This window comes from Glycine max, chromosome 20 (assembly GCF_000004515.6).
Source record: "Glycine max cultivar Williams 82 chromosome 20, Glycine_max_v4.0, whole genome shotgun sequence".
Taxonomy (NCBI): domain Eukaryota; kingdom Viridiplantae; phylum Streptophyta; class Magnoliopsida; order Fabales; family Fabaceae; genus Glycine; species Glycine max.
The window spans coordinates 2,809,131-2,827,484 of NC_038256.2; the positions used below are offsets into that span (position 1 = coordinate 2,809,131).

Here is an 18,354-nt window from a genome sequence, read left to right on the forward strand (position 1 = left end):
TCTTTTAACTTTTAATTAAGTGGTTTAAGGTTTAAATCTTAATTGACCTTTGAATATGAAATAAATATTGTGGCGAGAAGAATACTTAACTTGTGCGTGCTTGAGATCTTTGATGAAAATTAATCACTTCTTTATGAAGAAACTTCTTTGTATCAATATAATTTTCATGAAAAAAGTGTCATCTAGTATTTGAAAGAATGTTAAAATAAATAAAATGTTTTTTTAAATCTATAAGTTATTTTTGCTGTAAAAAAAGTCTCAATTATTTAGGGAGTGAAGTGAAAGACAATTTTTTTTTTTAAGGTAGAAGTGAAACCATGAAAGACTTTATTTTGTGTGTGAAGAAAGTTAAAGACTAAGCTTCTAGAGTACTAAAAGTCATTTAAAGAGTGATTTTTCTAAATCCAACATATGTTTTCTATACATAAAAGCCAGGATTGAATGAATGACCACATGCTTAAGGAAATTTTTTTTTGTCAGATCATGTTAATGTGAAAGAATCTATTTAGTACTAGCAAAAAAAGTGCGTGTTAATGACACGCGAGCAAATTGGCGTGAAGTTGTTCCTAAAAGTGGCGATGAACATTGAGTGGTAGCTACCTGGAATAACATGGGACAGGCCTGACATAAAATACATATTATCCACTTTCTCACTCTCACACTCCACCTTCACCTTAGCCTCTCCTTCTCCCTCTTCAGTTGCTTGTTACAATTACAATGCTATTACTATTCCCACCTCTGTCTCAGTTAGCTTCACAAACTCGCTTGCCTTTGCCTTTTCCCGTGAAAGCCAAAGTCAAACTGAAGGTTGTGTCCGAAGCTGATGCCTTCCCTTCATTTCTTCCCAAAGAAGTTCACAGAATCAAAGACCCTTTTGCTCGAAACCTTGCCATGCGGATTCACAGACTTCCAGTTTCTGTAATAATACTTACATAATGTTATGCATGTGCCGTCATTCTTATTTGCTCCTGCTGTTGCTAATGCACTGTATAGTTTATTATTTACTGTATATTTTTGTTTTAATTTAATTCAATTTAATCCAATGGGTTTTAGTGGACTGGGAGTGGAAGCACTCTGGTCTTTGGAAATGCACAGAATCTCTTCATTCATTAATCATTATGCTTGTAGGGCCTATTTGGATAAGCTTATTAAGGAGCACTTCCCAGGATAAGAAAAAAAAAAAAAGAAAAAAAAATGAAATAAGCTTCTCCATAAGCTAAATTTAACTCACCCATAAGTTAAAAATCATCTTTTAGAGAAACTATAGGAGAGAGTTTCTACTAATTTTAACTTATGGAGAAGTTCATTTTATTTCAAGAGTGCTTTTGGAGAAATTTGTGCATTATGGTAACATGTTGAGTTATCCAATGATGAAATTGAACCAGGTATGTTTGGATTAATGGGACGCAGTGACATTAATTTGGAATTTTGGATGGTTTAAAATAGGATGGAATGGACTGTAATTTCGTCTGTTTGGATTAATACCATTATCTCCTGAGACTGAGACTGGTGATGGCTATGTTAGGCACTTAGGCCTCTAGTTAAGGTGTACAGTAGGAGAAATAGAATTAGGCCAAATTCATGTGGGCCTACCTCTGTTAATGAGGTTTTATAATAGGGAGAATTAATGATGGAAGTTATATACTGTTATGAATAAGGAAGTTGAGAGTAGTAGTCTGTCATAACTTATAAATAAGGAAGTAGGAGAGACTCAGAGAGAAGAGCCTATTATAAAAAGAAGCGGCAGAAAGAAGAGTCACGCTTGTTTGGGTAAACTTCTTGATAAACACTCATAGCAGACAAAAATAAGAAGAAAATATGAATTAAGCTTCCCCAGAATCTAAAATTAGCTTATGAATAAGTTAGTTTAATTTGTAGAATCTCTCTTGTGAGGAGAGACCAGACCCTTCTATGCAATGACATCATAAAATACAAGAAGTTCCTACAATGCTATTTTGTTACCCTTTTATCTCAAGTTTCTGTTTTCGGTTGGAATTCTTCGTTCCAGAGAAAGAGTGAGGGTGCTATCTTCAATAAAGACTTTCCATTCTTCTAATTTTTATTATTTTCTGATCCAGTTCCTCACAGGCTACCCGCTACCCATTTTAATATGGTCCTAAAGACAGTTGTTGTTTCTATTTCCCTCCCAATCACCCAACTCTTAAATTAAATAGTAGCAATGATTTTTCTAAATAATTATGTTTGTGGGTTCTTAAAACGTATTTCTCCTATGTTCTTAACCAACTAAAAGGGGTTTTTATGTTTGTAGATGATTTCTTATTCTTTTATGTCACCCATGTAGCGTAGACAAGTTTATAGCTTCATTGGAGAAGGTCTTTATTTCACATGCTAGGTCTCCAGGCTTCCTAAGATTTTGCAACCAGTCCTAACTTCTTAAACCTGTCGAATTAGATGATGTTTTGCTTCCTAACATGTATGAACTCTCTTTAATTCTCTCTTCCTTCAAAATATAGTTTATCTTCCAAATTTTCAAGAGAAGCAGAAAAGTTTGGCTAGTTATTTTGAGCTTGGTCACTTGAGAAAATTGTTCAATATTTGAGAAAAACATTGTCAATCCTATAAGTGGTAATCATGGATTCATGGTCACTCCTTGGTGATATGTGTAAACCTACTCTACTAGTTTTTAAATGCTCATTGTTTATTCCATATGACCCAATCAGGTTAGGTTCTCTGAAAATCCTATCATGAGTAGTTGTGTGAAGCCATCGATGCAGAACACGGCGAATCCAGTTGTCCTTCTACATGGTTTTGACAGGTGCTCAAATCATGCAAGATACAGAATTAGTTTGTACATTTTTATGCTCAAGTTACCTTTAGATTTCATTTCACTCCTCATTGTTCAGCTCATGTTTAGAATGGAGATACACATATCCATTGCTTGAGGAAGCTGGTTTTGAGACATGGGCAGTTGACATTCTAGGTTGGGGTTTCTCTGATCTAGGTATGGTATATTACTTCTCCTATGCTATGTTCATTCCTTTCCTTCTTCATTTTAATCATGCATTCTTCTCTTTTTCCTCTTATATCCATCAGAAAAACTTCCTTCATGTGATGTGGTATCAAAGCGTGATCACTTTTATCAGGTACTTAAATGTTAATTAATGCATCTCTTGGATCCTGGGCTTTGTAATGATATTTTTGGTCGGCTTCGTTGCCAGTGTGGCTATTGTAAAGTTGTATATAACTCTAAAAAGTATACTTGTTAAATTGCTATCCTTTTTTTTTTCAAACTTTATGAATTGGGGTAAGAAATCATTTATAGAAATAGGCTTTGACTTGTTCACCAGCCGATCTTCTGAAGAAATGGTTTTCTCCACACATTGACAAATTTCTTTTGCTCCTCTTTTGTTTTACTTCCTATTGTTTCACTATGTGTTGAGGGTCAATTGGATTTATCTACCAGTTTTGGAAGTCCCACATAAAAAAGGCAATGATATTGGTTGGTCCAAGCCTTGGCTCTGCAGTTGCCATTGACTTTGCAGTCAATTATCCAGAAGCTGTACGTGCTATCCGATAATTTAATTTCTGAATATTTAACCTATCTTGTGAAGATTTTTTTTATTAAGAAACAACTCTATCACGTGATATTGTTGTGATCTGGTCATTTATATGCAGTTCATTATTTCAGGTGGAAAAGCTTGTTTTGATTGATGCTAGTGTGTATGCAGAAGGAACAGGAAACCTAGCAACCTTACCTAGAGCAGCAGCCTATGCTGGAGTGAGTATATCTCCAACTTATTAAAGCATTAGACCATAGCCACATATATAACAAATATCTAGAAAATCATGTCTCTATCTATACCAATGTTCTCTAGCCCAAGCTGAATAAATTTATGTGTATATTTAATTATCTAGAATATCATTTCATATTCTGTCTATGATAATTTATTTGAAATAATTCATTTTATCCTACTAAAATGAAATGAAATTTAATTTATTTTTCATTTTATTGTGGTTCTTCACATACCTTCAAGTAAATCTATCATTTAATATGGCATTTTTGTTTTCTGAAATGACATCTCTCTCTTTTTCTTAGACATCTGTTATTCTTGTTCTGCCATCTTGTAAGTCAATATAACATAATGAATTGACCTTGGATGGCTCTTGACCTCTTTGATTGAGCCATTTCTTATTTTGACCTAAAATAAAGAGTTGTTGACTTAATTTCAAATTGAAATATGGTGAAATTATAATAAATCTCAAGGAGGAGGAACTCTACTTGTAGAGACTAAGTTCTACTCACAGAAATGGAGCAGAATGAATTAAAAGTAAGCTAGAAAGTGAACAATCAGATTTGAATAGACAGATTCTGCTCTCCCTGTCATAAACCACCCAACCCTCTAAAATAATTGTTAGTCTCTGCCCCTCTCCATCTTCTTTCTTTTCCCCCTCCTCCACATTCACATTTTCTTTACTCTGCCTTATCATTGTAGAATTTTTGTCAACAATTCCCTGCTGCTACTAGTACAATGTCTTGCATAGCATCCTTCAACTATCAAATTTCTACTATTCTCATCTTGGCCTCCAACACATAAACTCAGTTTCACATCTCTCTATGTTAAGCTCAGGCCTTGTAGGGAGGTTTCGGTTGTTAGGAGGATTAATCCCAAGCTGTTTACTCTATTTTACAGTCCCTTTTATCTCGATTTGGTGTGGTTGTGGCTTATAAGTCATAAGTTGCAGTCACTCAATACAGCTAAATCAACCTAATTTTCCATTTCTCTCAATTTAAGAAGGCTTTTGGGTTACGACACCATGGAGGCAACTCTATCCCATGGCTTTGAGACTGATGATCCTGTCCCTATTGAACCAGAAGTTAGTTACATGTGTGACACAGAAGCGTGGATAACAAGTAACTGAATGGCTCATTTCTTGGAAGGCTAAGCCAATTGAGGAGGTAACTTGGGAAGATGCTGATAGTATCTGCAATCATTCCCTTCTTTCTGCCTTGAGGAAGTGGTAGTTTTGGCTGATAGTGGTGATAGTACTTTGGGCACACAAAAGGTTCAGGTTGGGCCTAAAAAGGCCCTACAAGTTTACACCCATAGGCCTAGTATTAAGTATTAGCTTAATTGTAATTAGAAGAGACTACATAGGTAAGTGGAGGAATGCTAGTTAGAGAGAGAAAAAGATTTTGATAAGATATAAAAAGAAATCTGTGTGTGCGTGTGAGCAAGTGTGGGGGATGGGTGGGACACATTTTTTATCGGCTTCATAGCTTTTAACTTGGCTGGGAGCAAGCATTGCTCTTACATGATTGCAATACTTTTTTTATATCTACAATCAATACCAATCTCCCTTTTACTAGATAGGAATTGATTAGTATCACTGTTTATACAATTGTACATTGTTCATTGATTTTATTTCTACACCCTTTTAAGTTGGAGCACATGGGTTTTATGAACCAACATTCTTGCATATGCCTTTGTAGTGTCTCCAACATTCTTGGATTCTCTTTCCAACTATGGTTTATGGATGCCACATTATATTTAGGTTAATTTCTTCAAGCATGCTTGTTTTTAACAAGCTTAAATATTTTAAGCTTTATCTTGAGTGGGTGTTAAATATTATCTTTTTTATTTATGTTTATAATTTGTTATGTTAGTAGCTGTTAGGATTTAGTTGCAAGGTATGGGACTTGAGTCCCACACCGGATGTATGGATTCTAATGTGGGGTTTATAAAGCCTCGGGGCCTCCAATTACAATAGCTAGCTTATGTTGTGTTTTTCTCCTAAGATTTTTAACTTCTTATCAATTGGTACCAGAGCTTTCCACCAGGTCGTGATGCCAACATTGAGTGTTCGCCCGGGACTAGTCAAAGGGCTAGTGCCCAGCCAGCTTACGTTGCACTGGGGCTGCAGAGCGTTGTGGGATATTAGGATCCACTTGGAAGGTACGAGACTTGAGTCCCAGGTTGGAAGTATGGGATTCTAATCAGGCCTTGAGCCCTCCAACTAAAATGGCCAGCTTTTGTGGTGCAGTTCTCCCAAAGTTCTTAACAGTAGACAATAGCCTTATTGGTTTGAGTTTGTGCTAGTAGTACTACACTAATACAATACACAACATAAATAGTATAAAAAAATAGATGTCAATGTTTGGCCTAATTAATTATTATGCATCCCATTTCAATCTGTTAAATTATGTGTGTACATGCTTGCTTCTAGCTTTATGTTTAACTTGTTTCAGAAGACAGCATTGTAATGTCCCATCAAGCTGTCTTATCTCTAAGCCTTGTATTGTGTATATATGTATGTGTGTTAAAGTTAATAAAAAAAGGGAGGTTACTTTTCAACTCACTAAATATCAAAGCTTCTCAAGTTGGCATCAGAGCGGGTTCTGCCGTCCGCCGCCACCGCCCGCCGCTGTCGCCGCCGTCATCTTCTCCGGCGAGACCAGGGTTAGGATCACCGGAAAAGCGCGACCAAAACCCTGCAAAACGCGCCGTCATCGGAGCTTCCACGCGCCTCCACGCGCGGTTACAACTTCGTGTCTCTTCCGGCGCGTGTAGTTCACGCGCCGCCGTGCCGTCATCGGAATCTTGTTCGAGTTGCTCCAGCAGCCTCGTCGGCACCTCGTGGCTGCATTCCAAGTGGTGGTTTTCTGTTTTGACAAGCTTGTGTGGTAGCTTGTGCTTAGTTCTACCCTTTTTCCGTTAGGATTTCTGTCATTGATCAAAAATGACTTCTGCTGGACCTACTTTTTCTTTTTTTGGAACTCCGACTATCACAACTGCGAAACTAAACTGGAAGAACTATTTGTCCTGGTCTGCTTCAGTTGAGCTGTGGTTCCTTGGCCAAGGATACCATGATCATTTGGAAAAGGGTATTGATACTGTTCCAAGTGACAGAAAATCTGAGTGGGAGAAGCTGGATTATTAGCTATGTGCTGTCTTGTGGCAATCAGTCGAGGCGGATGTTTTGGAGATCCTTAGATCGTTCAAAACATGTTGTTCTTTTTGGAAGAAGGCCAGAGAAATCTTTGCCAATGATATTCAGAGTTTGTTTGATGCAACTATGAAGGTCACAGCCCTCAAACAAACCAGCCACGACATGATTGCACACATAGGAAAAGCTCGGGCTGCAGTGGAAGAGTTGAAGAGGTTTCTTGTAGCTGATTCGCTGGAGGAAGTGAATAAAAAGCTGGATAAGTTCTATATGGTTCTTATCTTGAGGAGTCTTCATTCAGATTTTGATCATGTGCGTGATCAAGTTCTTGCTGGAGATCAAGTACCATCGATGGATTCTCTCATCACTAGGCTGCTTCGGGTGCCCCATGTGCTGAAAGAAGAAAATCTAGCTGACACGATGGAAACATCAGCCATGGTTGCAACTCGTGGGAGAGGGGGAGGCCGTAACAGTAGAGGAGGTCGGAGTGGTAGAGGTGGACGTCCTCAATGCTCTTATTGCAAGAGGATGGGCCACACTCAAGAGAATTGCTATTCTCTACATGGCTTTCCTGATAAAGTAGCCAGGTGGCTCAGACAGAAAAATCAGAGTCCAAGTTCTCTGATGAAGAGTACCAAGAGTATTTGAAGCTGAAATCTGAGAAATCCAGCAGTCAAGCCTCATCTTCCTCTGTACCATGTTACTCGACGGCATGTATTTCTCAATCTATTGACGGTCCCAGTCCTTGGATTCTTGATTCAGGTGCCTCTGATCATATTTCTGGTAATAATTCCTCTTTTTCATCCATTTCGTTTCCAAAAATTCCTCACCTTATTACTGTAGCTAATGGTTCCAAAGTTGCAGCTCAAGGAAGCGGTCAAGTTTCTTTATCATCCTCATTAAAGTTGGACTCTGTTTTGTTTATTCCTCAATGTCCCTATAATCTAATTTCATTGAGTCAGTTAACTCGTTCTTTAAATTGCTCAGTAACCTTTACAGCTAATTCTTTTGTTATTCAGGAACATGGCACGGGTCGACTGATTGGAGAAGGACGTGAATCACGAGGGCTTTACTACCTGAAATCCAATGTTTCTGTTTCCTGTTTTGCAACTTCAAATCCCAAACTTTTGCATAATCGTCTAGGTCACCCAAGTTTACCAAAGCTGAAAATGATGGTCCCTAGTCTGAAGAATCTTCGAGTCCTAGAGTGTGAGTCTTGTCAACTAGGAAAACATGTTAGGTCTTCATTCCCACAAACTGTTCAAAGATGTAATTCAGCTTTCTCTACCATTCATTCTGATATTTGGGGACCAAGCCGTGTTACATCTTTTGGTTTTCGATATTTTGTAACCTTTATTGATGAATTCTCTAGATGTACTTGGGTTTATTTAATGAAAGACAGATCAGAACTTTTGCCTATATTTGTGTCCTTCCTAAATGAGATTGAAAACCAATTTGGAAAAACAATTAAGATCTTTAGAAGCGATAATGCCAAAGAGTATTTCTCTCATGATGTTACTTCCCTTTTATCTTCAAAAGGCATTCTACATCAATCTACTTGTCCCCATACACCACAACAAAATGGTATAGCAGAACGGAAAAATCGTCATCTTCTTGACACCGCACGCTCACTAATGTTAGCATCTCATGTTCCTACACACCATTGGGGGGATGCGGTGCTCACTGCTTGTTTCTTGATTAATAGAATGCCTTCATCTTTCCTTGAAAATCAAATCCCTCACTCAATTATTTTTTCTCATGATCTTTTATTCCATGTTCCACCTAAAGTGTTTGGCTGTACTTGTTTTGTTCATGATCTTTCTCCTGGTTTAGACAAACTTTCTGCCCGGGCAATCAAGTGTGTCTTTGTAGGTTATTCTCGTCTTCAAAAGGGTTACAAATGTTACTCTCCATCTACCAGACGATACTATATGTCTGCAGATGTAACCTTCTTTGAAGATACACCAATTTTCTCACCATCTACAGACCATTCCTCTTCCATCCAGAATGTTCTTCCTATTTCCTCTCCTTGCCCCCTAGGTATCTCACACCAAAATGTCAATGAAATTTCACCTTCTCCACCACATCCGACTGAAGTTGCTTTTCCACCTCTTCTTACACATGAACACAGGACACAGACAGTTGGTTCTCCAATACCTGAAGCCTCTCCTCATGATTCTCATTCTTCTTCAATCAATCCTCAAGCCATGGATCCTACTTCCTCACCTTCGTCTGATTCAGACTGGCCCATTGCCATCCGAACTCGATCCACTCGTAATCTTCATCCTATCTATAATTTTTTAAGTTATCATCGTTTGTCTCCTTCATATTCTTCCTTTGTATTCTCTCTATCTTCGCATTTTGTTCCTTCTAATACTCATGAGGCACTTAGTCATCCTGGATGGAGACAGGCTATGATTGATGAAATGCAGGCTCTTGAGCATAATGGTACTTGGGAACTTGTTTCTCTTCCCCCTGGCAAGAAGACTGTGGGTTGTAGGTGGGTCTACGCAGTTAAAGTTGGTCCTAATGGTGAGGTTGATTGGCTTAAGGCTAGATTAGTCGCTAAAGGCTACACTCAGATATATGGCCTTGACTATTGTGACACTTTCTCTCCGGTAGCTAAGATCTCTACTGTTCGTTTGTTCCTTGCTATGGCTGCCATGCGTCATTGGCCTCTTCATCAGCTTGATATTAAAAATGTCTTTCTTCATGGTGACCTTGAGGAGGATATTTATATGGAGCAACCTCCTGGGTTTGTTGCTCAGGGGGAGTATGATCTTGTGTGTAAGCTGCGTCGATCTCTCTATGGTTTGAAGCAATCTCCTCGGGCTTGGTTTGGTAAATTCAGTCATATTGTTCAACTTTTTGGGTTGAAATGTAGTGAAGCCGATCATTCTGTTTTTTATTGTCAATCATCCCCTGGAAAATGTGTTTATTTGATAGTATATGTTGATGATATAATGATTACAGGGAATGATGCTACTAAGATTGTCCAGCTAAAGGAGCATTTATTCAGTCATTTTCAGACCAAAGACCTGGGATATTTGAAGTACTTTCTTGGTATTGAGGTGGCTCAGTCAGGAGATGGTGTTGTGATCTCACAGAGGAAGTATGCCCTTGACATTTTGGAGGAGACAGGCATGCAAAATTGCAGACCTATTGATAGCCCCATGGATCCAAATCTGAAGCTCATGGCAGATCAGAGTGATATTTATCCTGACCCTGAGAGATATAGAAGACTTGTGGGAAAACTTATTTATCTCACCATTACAAGACCTGATATCTCCTTTGCTGTTGGTGTGATTAGTCAGTTTATGCAGAGTCCTCATGTCGATCATTGGAATGCCGTTATGCGTATTCTTAGATATATAAAGAGAGCTCCTGGTCAAGGATTACTATATGAAGACAAGGGTAATATGCAAGTATCTGGATATTGTGATGCAGATTGGGCTGGTTGTCCTATTGATAGGAAATCTACCTCAGGTTACTGTGTTTTCATTGGAGGGAATCTTATCTCTTGGAAAAACAAGAAACAGACTGTTGTTGCTCGATCCAGCGCAGAGGCTGAGTACCGATCTATGGCTTTGATCACATGTGAACTTATGTGGATTAAGCAACTTCTTCAAGAATTGAAGTTTTGTGAAGTTGCACGAATGAAGTTATTTTGTGACAATCAGGCAGCCCTCCACATTGCGTCCAATCCAGTCTTTCATGAGAGGACCAAACACATAGAGATTGATTGTCACTTCATTCGAGAAAAATTATTGTCCAAGGAGATTACCACTGAGTTCATCAATTCTAATGATCAGCCAACAGACATTTTGACTAAGTCCTTAAGGGGAACTAGGATTCAGTTTATATGTTCCAAGCTTGGTGCATATGATTTATATGCTCCAGCTTGAGGGGGAGTGTTAAATTATGTGTGTACATGCTTGCTTCTAGCTTTATGTTTAACTTGTTTCAGAAGACAACATTGTAATGTCCCATCAAGCTGTCTTATCTCTAAGCCTTGTATTGTGTATATATGTATGTGTGTTAAAGTTAATAAAAAAAGGGAGGTTACTTTTCAACTCACTAAATATCAAAGCTTCTCAAGTCAATCTAACTGCGTATTGTTGATTATTCATAGTCCTGCTTTCACTCCCTTTACCTACCTATACCTTGTAATTGCAATAGATATCTTGAGTAATGCTTTGTTTAATCTCTTCTCTCAATTCTTTTTTACTTCTTTTGCGGGGGAGAGATAAGAATGATGGCATGAGATGGCTAATGTCTTAAAATGGTGGAAGTTGTGCTCACCATTGGCTCTATTTTGAATCAGGTATATGTATTGAAGAGCATTCCGTTACGCTTATATGCTAACTATTTGAGCTTCACTAGCTTGACTTTCAGTACCAGCCTTGACTGGACTAATGTGAGTTGCCAGATCCTAACATTATCACTTTCTTTAGAAAATGTGGTTGCATATTTTCAATTTATTTTGAAGTCCATAACACACCACTTGGTACATGCATGCCCAGACATAATATATTTTTTGTTATAAAATTGTTAGAAGTATAATATATGGTTTATTGGATGTAATAGCTATATAGAGTGCATCACACTGAATGGCACCCATACACGGTCATCTTTCGATGTTGCAGAATGAAGTTAGGATAACATGGTCTTTGTATAATCTTATATAGATTGGCCGCTTGCATTGTTTATTGCCATGGTGGGAAGACGCTACGGTTGATTTTATGACTAGTGGTGGTTATAATGTTGCCTCCCAGATAGAAAAGGTATTTCCAGCATTAAAAGTTGACAAGTGTTATTTTGTTATACTCTATTTTGAAGGCATCTGAACTATAGATACCCTTTTAACATGGATGAATACTTTGAAATAATATGCCTATGGAGCATATACATTTGATAATTCCATGAGTTATTGTATTTCTTTGACGTAGACAATTCAAGGTTGTCCAAGAAAATTTTCTTTGACGTACTCTGTGTCTCTGCCCCCCTCCCCCCTTCCGAACTACTATTTGTCCACTTCTACATATTCGTTGATTATAAAATTCGTTATATATTCTCATCATTCACTCTGTAGATGAAGAATAATATGTGTTTAATGGAATTTTATGTCTTTAATTTCATTGATATTTAGTTCCACATTTAATTCTTTTATCTCCAATATTAAATCAATTTTACTGAGGGCGAACCCTGGTGCAGCGGTAAAGTTGTGCCTTGGTGACTTGTTGGTCATGGGTTCGAATCCGAAAACAGCCTCTTTGCATATGCGAGGGTAAGGCTGCGTACAACATCCCTCCCCCATACCTTTGCATAGCGAAGAGCCTCTGGACAATGGGGTACGAAGTTTTTTTTTTTTTTATTAAATCAATTTTACCATCTTTACATTTTTGTTCTTCCCAAGTTTTAAAGGGCTTATCTTTTAAAAAAATAAGGTTTAAATGGGGCATACCTTAAACCTTTTTTTGTCAAGAAGCTTGAATTCCTCCTGACCAAGAAGCTTTGATACTGAATTTGTTTAACAGGTAAAGCAGAAAACTCTCATCATTTGGGGAGAGAATGATCGCATAATCAGCAATAAGCTTGCAGTGGTTAGTTAGTACATAGCACTCTACTTGTCTATGACATGATGATGAACACAAAAGATATTACACGACATGCTGGAAAATCTTGGTTTTGAAATATAATTCTCTTTATTTCTGTTATTTGACTGCTAGGAGACTATATTGCCTGCTAATACTATGAGTGCAGTTGACTTGTGAACTTTTACTCTTTCAGCGACTGCATTGTGAATTAGCTGATGCCATTATACGCCAAATACCCGATTGTGGTCACCTTCCTCATGTTGAAAGACCAGATTCTGTTGTCAAATTCATTGTTGAATTTGTTCAGAGCAAAACCAACACAGAAAAGGAATGTGTTTCACCCGTATGACAAGGAAGCATGCTCTGTCCATGTTGTAGTTGTGTTGGACACTATCCGTGTTAGACACTTTAAATATTTCTAGTTGCATTTTTTAATTTTTTTTGTTACTCTTTTTTTTTTTCTCAACTATACTCCAATACAAAATAGAAATCACAAAAAATAATATACTATGGCATTTTATTATGCCTTAAATGATTCATGATCACTTTTAAAACATCAATTCTCTTTTTTGATTTAAGATTTGTGTTTATGTTAATTCTATACCACTTATATACCTTGTATTATAGCAATGGTGTTTCCTATACTTTTTAAAATTTGCTGTATTGTGTGTACGTCGTATCATATCAATAATCAACATCATGTGTTATATCTACTTTTCTAGTATGAAAGTTGAGCTTCTTTTTGTCATTCTCTATCTAAGAAGACAAAAGAACAGTTGGCATTTTGGGAAAAGGAGCCATCAATTATATTGCAAAGTATATCTGTGGAAAGGGTAAAATATGTTGTTTTTAGTCTATGAAAAGTTTTGATAAAAATTGGTATTAGTCTCCGTATTTTAATTTTGATCAATTTAGTCTCTGAATTTTAGAAAAATAGTGATTCTTATCCCTCATTATAAATGGTAAAGAGAGAATATTGAAAATCCCTATTTTTTTATATAAAATTTAGGAATCAAATTGATAAATTTTACTGGAAATAAAATCTGAAAACATATTTTACCTTTTGTGGAAATATACTCTTCCCTTACAAGATTTATAGATAGGGGTAGAGCCTCATAGTTGAATGGTATGCGTTTGGTATGTTATGCAGTGATCGATTCTTTTGAATGTTGATGAATTTTACTTATTGAAGCATATAAACTTTCAATTCAAAAGTATTAGAGATCATTCATATCGAGGAATATCAACTTTCAATGGATAAGTATTATTCGGATATAATTCTTAATAGTTGTTTCTTCAAGATTTTGTTGAGAATGACACTTCTTCCCATTTTTTAGGTCATTAATTTGGACGAAAGGACCCTCGAAAGATAGCAAAATATACAAAGTTGCTGTGAGTCATGCTTGTCTTGTCTACCTTAACCTTTAGTTATTTTCTGACTAGGGTGTTAGACAGGATGGAAATTCGAAGGAATCATTCTAAGCATAAATAAGTACCAACCTCAATTTAATAAAAAAAGAAGTACCAACCTCAATTTATTGGAGGAATCATGCACAGTATCTGTAGCTAGGAAAAAGTCATGTAACGATTTGGCTAATTTTTTTATTTATTTTTATATAGAAAATAATATATTTGTTGATAATATAAACCATTTTTCTATTATCAATAAATAAGAATTTATTGTTGCCCACTTATAACAAAAATAAAATAAAATAAGTTGGATTTTTCAATAATTACTTAAAAGTAATTTATAATATGATTTCTGATTAATTGAGGGAACATAGAAATTAAATTCTACTTTTTCCCAATCTGAAAAGAAAAAACAAAATACATGGATCAAATTTCTATAATTTTAAGTATCAACTTTTTGCATAAGCTTTTAAATAAAATCGTGAACAAGAAGCAAGTTATGCTTGTTGATGATTTCATTTAAATATATTTTCAATTATTTATTTAGAGACAAATAAATTTTAAGTATTTCTAAATAATATTTCCCTATTTCGTTTGCAATTAAAAAAATGCCTATGTGAAAACATGTACTATATGTTTTTATTTATTTATTTCAGATTTGTCGGCTATGCATGGCATGATGTCAAACTAAAATTATTCTAACTTGTTATTGACTTTTATTGGCAATTACGTCCAAAGGAAAAATTGTTCCACAGCATGAATGAAATGCCACTGCGGAAAGAGAAAGTGATAGAAAATTCACAAGTGACCTCGTATTATTATTATTATTGATACAGTGACCTTTGAACCACCTTTTCTTTAATGTGCACTGGTTCTATTGGGAACTTAGAATTTTCAAAAACCATTTGTAGCTTCTTAAAGTAGAAAGAGTACCATGGCACCTAGTTTTTTCTATAGATATACAGCTTAATAGTAATTTAAAAATATTAGGCAAGTAAATAATTCATAAATTATTAAAATGAATTATGATAAATAATAAATTTTCCCTTTACCTTTGGGGAAAAAATGACGATTAAGTTTCAAAATACATTGCAACATTCAACAATATACCTCAAAATAACATTAATGTGTGTTTTGAATAATTTTTAATTGTACCAAAATCAATTCCAAAATTTCAAAATGACCATAAAGGCTAAAGTGACAATAAATAACTTTTTCACTGTAATTTTGAAAGTCAGAATTAATTTTAGAGGTATTCAAATACAGATCAATGCTAATTGTTAGTGAGAGGAATTGGAACCCTTAACCATTCCTTCTTTCTTCAATTATCTAATCAATCTTATAATCATGGAATCCAAACACATTACTAAGGGAGTATACGGTAAGTTCCTTCTTAAATAAAATGAAACACCTTAAATAGTATAGTACAAGAGCTTTTAACTAGTCTTTGCCCAACCAACTTTTGGTCACACGTACCAAGGACTAAAACTTGAAAAAAATGAATGAACAATGGCATTAAATGGAAATCACGCATGGAAGAGTTAAAAAAGGAAAAAAAAAATATATTTGAGAGACGTAGACAGCCAGCTAACATGAAATTGATTTTTTTAAATATAAATTGAATCATGAATAAAATAAAATTATATATAAATTATATCCGTATAACTTTGACTACTATTATATTATTTTTATAACTTGATATACTGTATTTTTTGTTCAAATCGTTAAATAATATTTACATGTTATTAAAATTGTCTATCAAATTTTTTCAAAATTAAATAATAATAAAAAATAATTAAATAATCTATATAATCTATATATTATATATATATATATATATATATATATATATATATATATATATATCCGGATTCCATGATGTAGAAATGGAGAAAAGTCAAGAGGAAAATTCAATCAAATTCTACTTCCAAATCCAAATTCCCTACATACTCAAAATATAACACCACTAAACCAGAAAACCAAATTCCCTACTCTTCTTTCACTAGGAAGAAAGAAAGAAAAAAAAAAAAGAAAAACCGGTTTTGCTTGTGGAAGATTCCCAGAAGCAAAATTACATGAAAACCCCCCACAATTTTTTTCCTAGTCCAGTGGTGCCACTGTACCTTTTAGTTTAGACCCTCATTGCTAACCAAAGGGTTAGAACAAAAAAGAGCAATAGCAACTTAGTGTTGTTAGTGGGTTTTAAACTAGCTCCATTGGCATTGTTGATACCAGTTGTAGATGTTGGACTTATTGCAAATGTGGGTGTTGTACCACCTGTTGATGGTGTTGTGCCTGGTGGTGAACCAGTAGATGGTGTTGTTCCTGCATTGCTGCAAGAAAGACAAAATAAAAAATATCAACATATATAATGTGTGATTGGAAATAAGTTAAAAACTCTGTTTGGCGATTTCCTACTTTCCTAGGCAGCAAACGTGACCGGCTAAAATTGTTACTTCTTCGTTGAACGGAAAACAACTTTAACACAAACACAACAATAATAGGTCTTTAAGTAATGAAAGGAGGACGAATAACTAATTTCATTAATTAAATTAAACATTATACATAAGTACAGACCTAGGAAATGTTTGTGAAACATCCAAATTATGCCAGCTCATATTTCAACAGAGTAAGCCTGTGACATTTGCTAGTAAGATGACTTTTCTGTAATAATGTACATGAACCCCAAAAAAGGGACTTTTATCTTTAGGTACTGTACTATTGGGAGTCTGCAAGTCTCCGTTTTTGGTGGTTGGCCGAGTAGTTTGCTCGAATTTAGAGGATCTAATACATTTAAATAAGAAAAAAACTTTATCTTCTGGTAGAAAGATAAAGATAAACCCTAAATATTAAAAACTATCTATTATTAAAGAAAAAATAGAATAAGATCATATCTTTTTCTATTTACATTATCTTTATCTTAGAAGTAGAATATTCTCATCTCAATTCATATATTGATATTTGTGTACTTTTAGGTCTCTAACTTAAGTGTTAAAGTGTCTTTATAGGTACACTCAATCAGCTTTCAGGGAGGAATGCCGCCGTGAGAAGGTCTTACCAAATTGGATAAGAACATGTATAAAACAAACTAGTTTCGGAGCCACATTGCCAACTTCGAAATTAAAAGAAATGAATTTCAGTTTTTTGAAATGCTTTTTAGATTATGCTAAGTGAAGATTAGACAAGGAATAAAATAAGGTATAATGCTGAAAATGACCAATGCTTCCAACCACCTCAAAGAAAAAAAAGTGGAAACTGGAAAAGAAAAGAATAGAAAAACTGGGTAAAAAAAAAAGAATCACATTTAAATCGGAGTACAAGAAAAAGGGATATATTAAAAATTCCTTGAACTTCCAGAGAGGAATTCACCTCAAGATTCCAACCTCACACAGTCCCACTCGATAGGCTGAAAATTCCTTGAATTTCCAGAGAACTTATCCAATTCAATTGATGCATAACAAATAAAAAAATAAAAAATCAAACAAGACCCTAGTAATTAAGAAACATACCTAGGACTTGAAGGGTAGACACATCCAGATGATGTAGCTGTAGAAAAAAAATACACAAGAAAGAGAAGAACATTAGTAAAAGTGAAATTCTAGAATGTGTACCAAAAATAGATAGGTTTGGAGTTATACTTACTAGGTGGATTTGCATTGGTTGTGGCAGCACCTGCAAAATCACAGGTTCCAGGAGCATTACCCTTTCTTTGGTAATAGCTATTAACTGCATAGTTACAGTGATCCTTCACAGTGTTGGGTTGGTAACAAGCTCCATTTTGGAGAATAGGGGTACAGTCAGCTCCAGTTCCACAAGCATAATCTATTGCTTTCTGAAGGGTTTGATCACTCACACCATCTTTGCATATACAGTAAAGAGCACCTATTGCAAATCAAATAAACCAGAAACATAAAAAAACAGTTAGTTCACACCATAATCCTATCTTATCAATATAACAACATGAGAAGCATGTTTTTTCAATACAAAAGAGATCAAAATTACATTAAAAATAAAATATATCATTCAGAATTTCCTTTAAAATCACTCTCTAAAATCTTTCATCTTTCAGAACCTTAGAAAAGAGAAGATCCTTTATAGAAAAGACCCAGAACTAAAGCAAGGAAAAAGTCTAGAAACAGCAATTAATCATATGAACCCACCTCAGAAAAGTAAGGGTGAGTTATCATTATTATAATTTTAAAAGGGAAGCTTTTTGAATCAAATGTTGAAACTTGATAAAAAACACACACACACACAGACAAAATCAGTGCAGGGTACTTACTTGAATGATAAGTGAAGGCTAGGAAAAGCACAAGATACACCAAAAGAGCCATAACAAGAGAAAATTGTTTATTTTGAGGTAAATTGAATGATCCTGATGGAGGCAGAGAGAAAGAAAAAGAAAGACAGATGAAAAGAATAATGCGTTTTTTCTAGGACA

The 18,354-nt window shown here is 35.3% G+C and overlaps 2 protein-coding genes across 3 annotated transcripts; one reads left to right on the plus strand and one right to left on the minus strand.

Moving 5' to 3' along the window:
- The first annotated feature begins 453 nt into the window (after positions 1-453).
- Positions 454-12,938, plus strand: LOC100814882 (uncharacterized hydrolase YugF). 2 transcript variants are annotated; one of them, XM_003556644.5, is made up of 10 exons: positions 454-918; positions 2,682-2,776; positions 2,865-2,962; positions 3,055-3,104; positions 3,425-3,520; positions 3,650-3,739; positions 11,231-11,323; positions 11,595-11,690; positions 12,444-12,509; positions 12,697-12,938. In XM_003556644.5, exons 1-10 carry the CDS (start codon positions 718-720, stop codon positions 12,850-12,852), a joined length of 1,041 nt encoding a protein of 346 aa, XP_003556692.1. In that variant the 5' UTR covers positions 454-717; the 3' UTR covers positions 12,853-12,938. The 2 variants fall into 2 exon arrangements, with proteins under 2 accessions (XP_003556692.1, XP_006605541.1); XM_006605478.4 differs by having other exon boundaries at positions 575-918; positions 12,636-12,775.
- Positions 12,939-15,810: 2,872 nt separating this feature from the next.
- LOC100776561 (PLASMODESMATA CALLOSE-BINDING PROTEIN 3) lies at positions 15,811-18,354 on the minus strand. Its single transcript, XM_003556602.4, has 4 exons — positions 18,196-18,354; positions 17,556-17,795; positions 17,423-17,459; positions 15,811-16,246 (listed from the first exon to the last, which is right to left on the minus strand). The coding sequence occupies exons 1-4, from the start codon at positions 18,245-18,247 to the stop codon at positions 16,045-16,047; spliced, it is 531 nt and encodes a 176-aa protein (XP_003556650.1). The 5' UTR covers positions 18,248-18,354; the 3' UTR covers positions 15,811-16,044.

Coding starts and splice junctions, on each gene's coding strand:
- LOC100776561 (XM_003556602.4), bottom strand. CDS start 18,247: ATGGCTCTTTTGGTGTATCTTGTGCTTTTCCTAGCCTTCACTTATCAT. Junction 17,796..18,195: donor AGCCTTCACTTATCATTCAA/GTAAGTACCCTG, acceptor GATTTGCAATAG/GTGCTCTTTACTGTATATGC. Junction 16,247..17,422: donor GTCTACCCTTCAAGTCCTAG/GTATGTTTCTTA, acceptor TCTTTCTTGCAG/CAATGCAGGAACAACACCAT.
- LOC100814882 (XM_003556644.5), top strand. CDS start 718: ATGCTATTACTATTCCCACCTCTGTCTCAGTTAGCTTCACAAACTCGC. Junction 2,777..2,864: donor CTTCTACATGGTTTTGACAG/GTGCTCAAATCA, acceptor CTCATTGTTCAG/CTCATGTTTAGAATGGAGAT. Junction 11,691..12,443: donor TTGCCTCCCAGATAGAAAAG/GTATTTCCAGCA, acceptor TTTGTTTAACAG/GTAAAGCAGAAAACTCTCAT.